General features: G+C 51.9%; 1 protein-coding gene across 1 annotated transcript in view; it reads right to left on the bottom strand.

The window, feature by feature from the left end:
- The window catches only part of RPTOR (regulatory associated protein of MTOR complex 1), a 163,041-nt gene that overhangs the window by 40,877 nt on the left and 121,374 nt on the right, over nucleotides 1-790 (bottom strand). Inside the window, exon 23 of the mRNA XM_035899198.1 lies at nucleotides 607-710. Coding sequence (XP_035755091.1) covers nucleotides 607-710 — 104 coding nt within the window. The remainder of the gene's footprint in view (nucleotides 1-606; nucleotides 711-790) is intronic.

A 790-nucleotide genomic window follows, 5' to 3' on the forward strand; every position in this document is an offset into this window, starting at 1 on the left:
CACAGAAAAGCATTTTAATTTACATGTAAACTGAGATTTAGCTTATTGCACCATCACGTTATACTAGCTGAAAACATGAAAAAACATCACTGTGGAGTTCTGGGCCCTCCATTCCAACTGCGGATCTTACTGGTGCACACTGGTTGTGGGGCTGCGAGATCTAAAGCCTGGTGATTTCTCTCGGAGAGCAGGTTTGGGGAAATAGTCAAATTTTCAAATCCTGGCTTTGCCCATACCGTTATCTCACTTTCACTGCGGTTTGGGCATCCCTGTTGATCATCAGATAACCCTGACTTTTATCAGCTGAAAGCGCAGAAAATACAGATGAGACTTCAATGGGAAATTTGGGCACCCCTCGGGTCAGACCAGAGCGCACCAGTAAAATCAGCCACAGCTAGCTCTTCCTTTCAATCCGTCTTCAGATAATTAGTGCGGCTGGTGACTCTCTGTCCTGTCAGGAAATACAGGAAGAACCTCCCCACCTTTTCCCAGAGCTTCTGTTTCCGAACCCCTTGCCGGTGCCAAACTGCGAAGCCACCGAGACGTTGGCAGGCTGGCCCTAACCCCACCGTGGTGGAAGTGCTGGAAAGCCCCGCTGGAGCTTACCCCACTTGGTGGATGTGCATGCCCTTGTTGGTGGGGCTGGCAGGGGGCGACTGCGTCAGCGAGGAGGTGTCGAGGATGCGCTGGGGGCGAGCGTTCACCGTCGCCTAGAGAAAAAACAGAGCAGAGTCCTGAACAGCCAAGGCTGCAAACACCAGCCGCAGATGCTGGCTAGCTAAAACACCGG

This window comes from Egretta garzetta, unplaced genomic scaffold, assembly GCF_000687185.1.
Source record: "Egretta garzetta isolate BGI_Z169 unplaced genomic scaffold, ASM68718v1 scaffold131, whole genome shotgun sequence".
Classification (NCBI taxonomy): domain Eukaryota; kingdom Metazoa; phylum Chordata; class Aves; order Pelecaniformes; family Ardeidae; genus Egretta; species Egretta garzetta.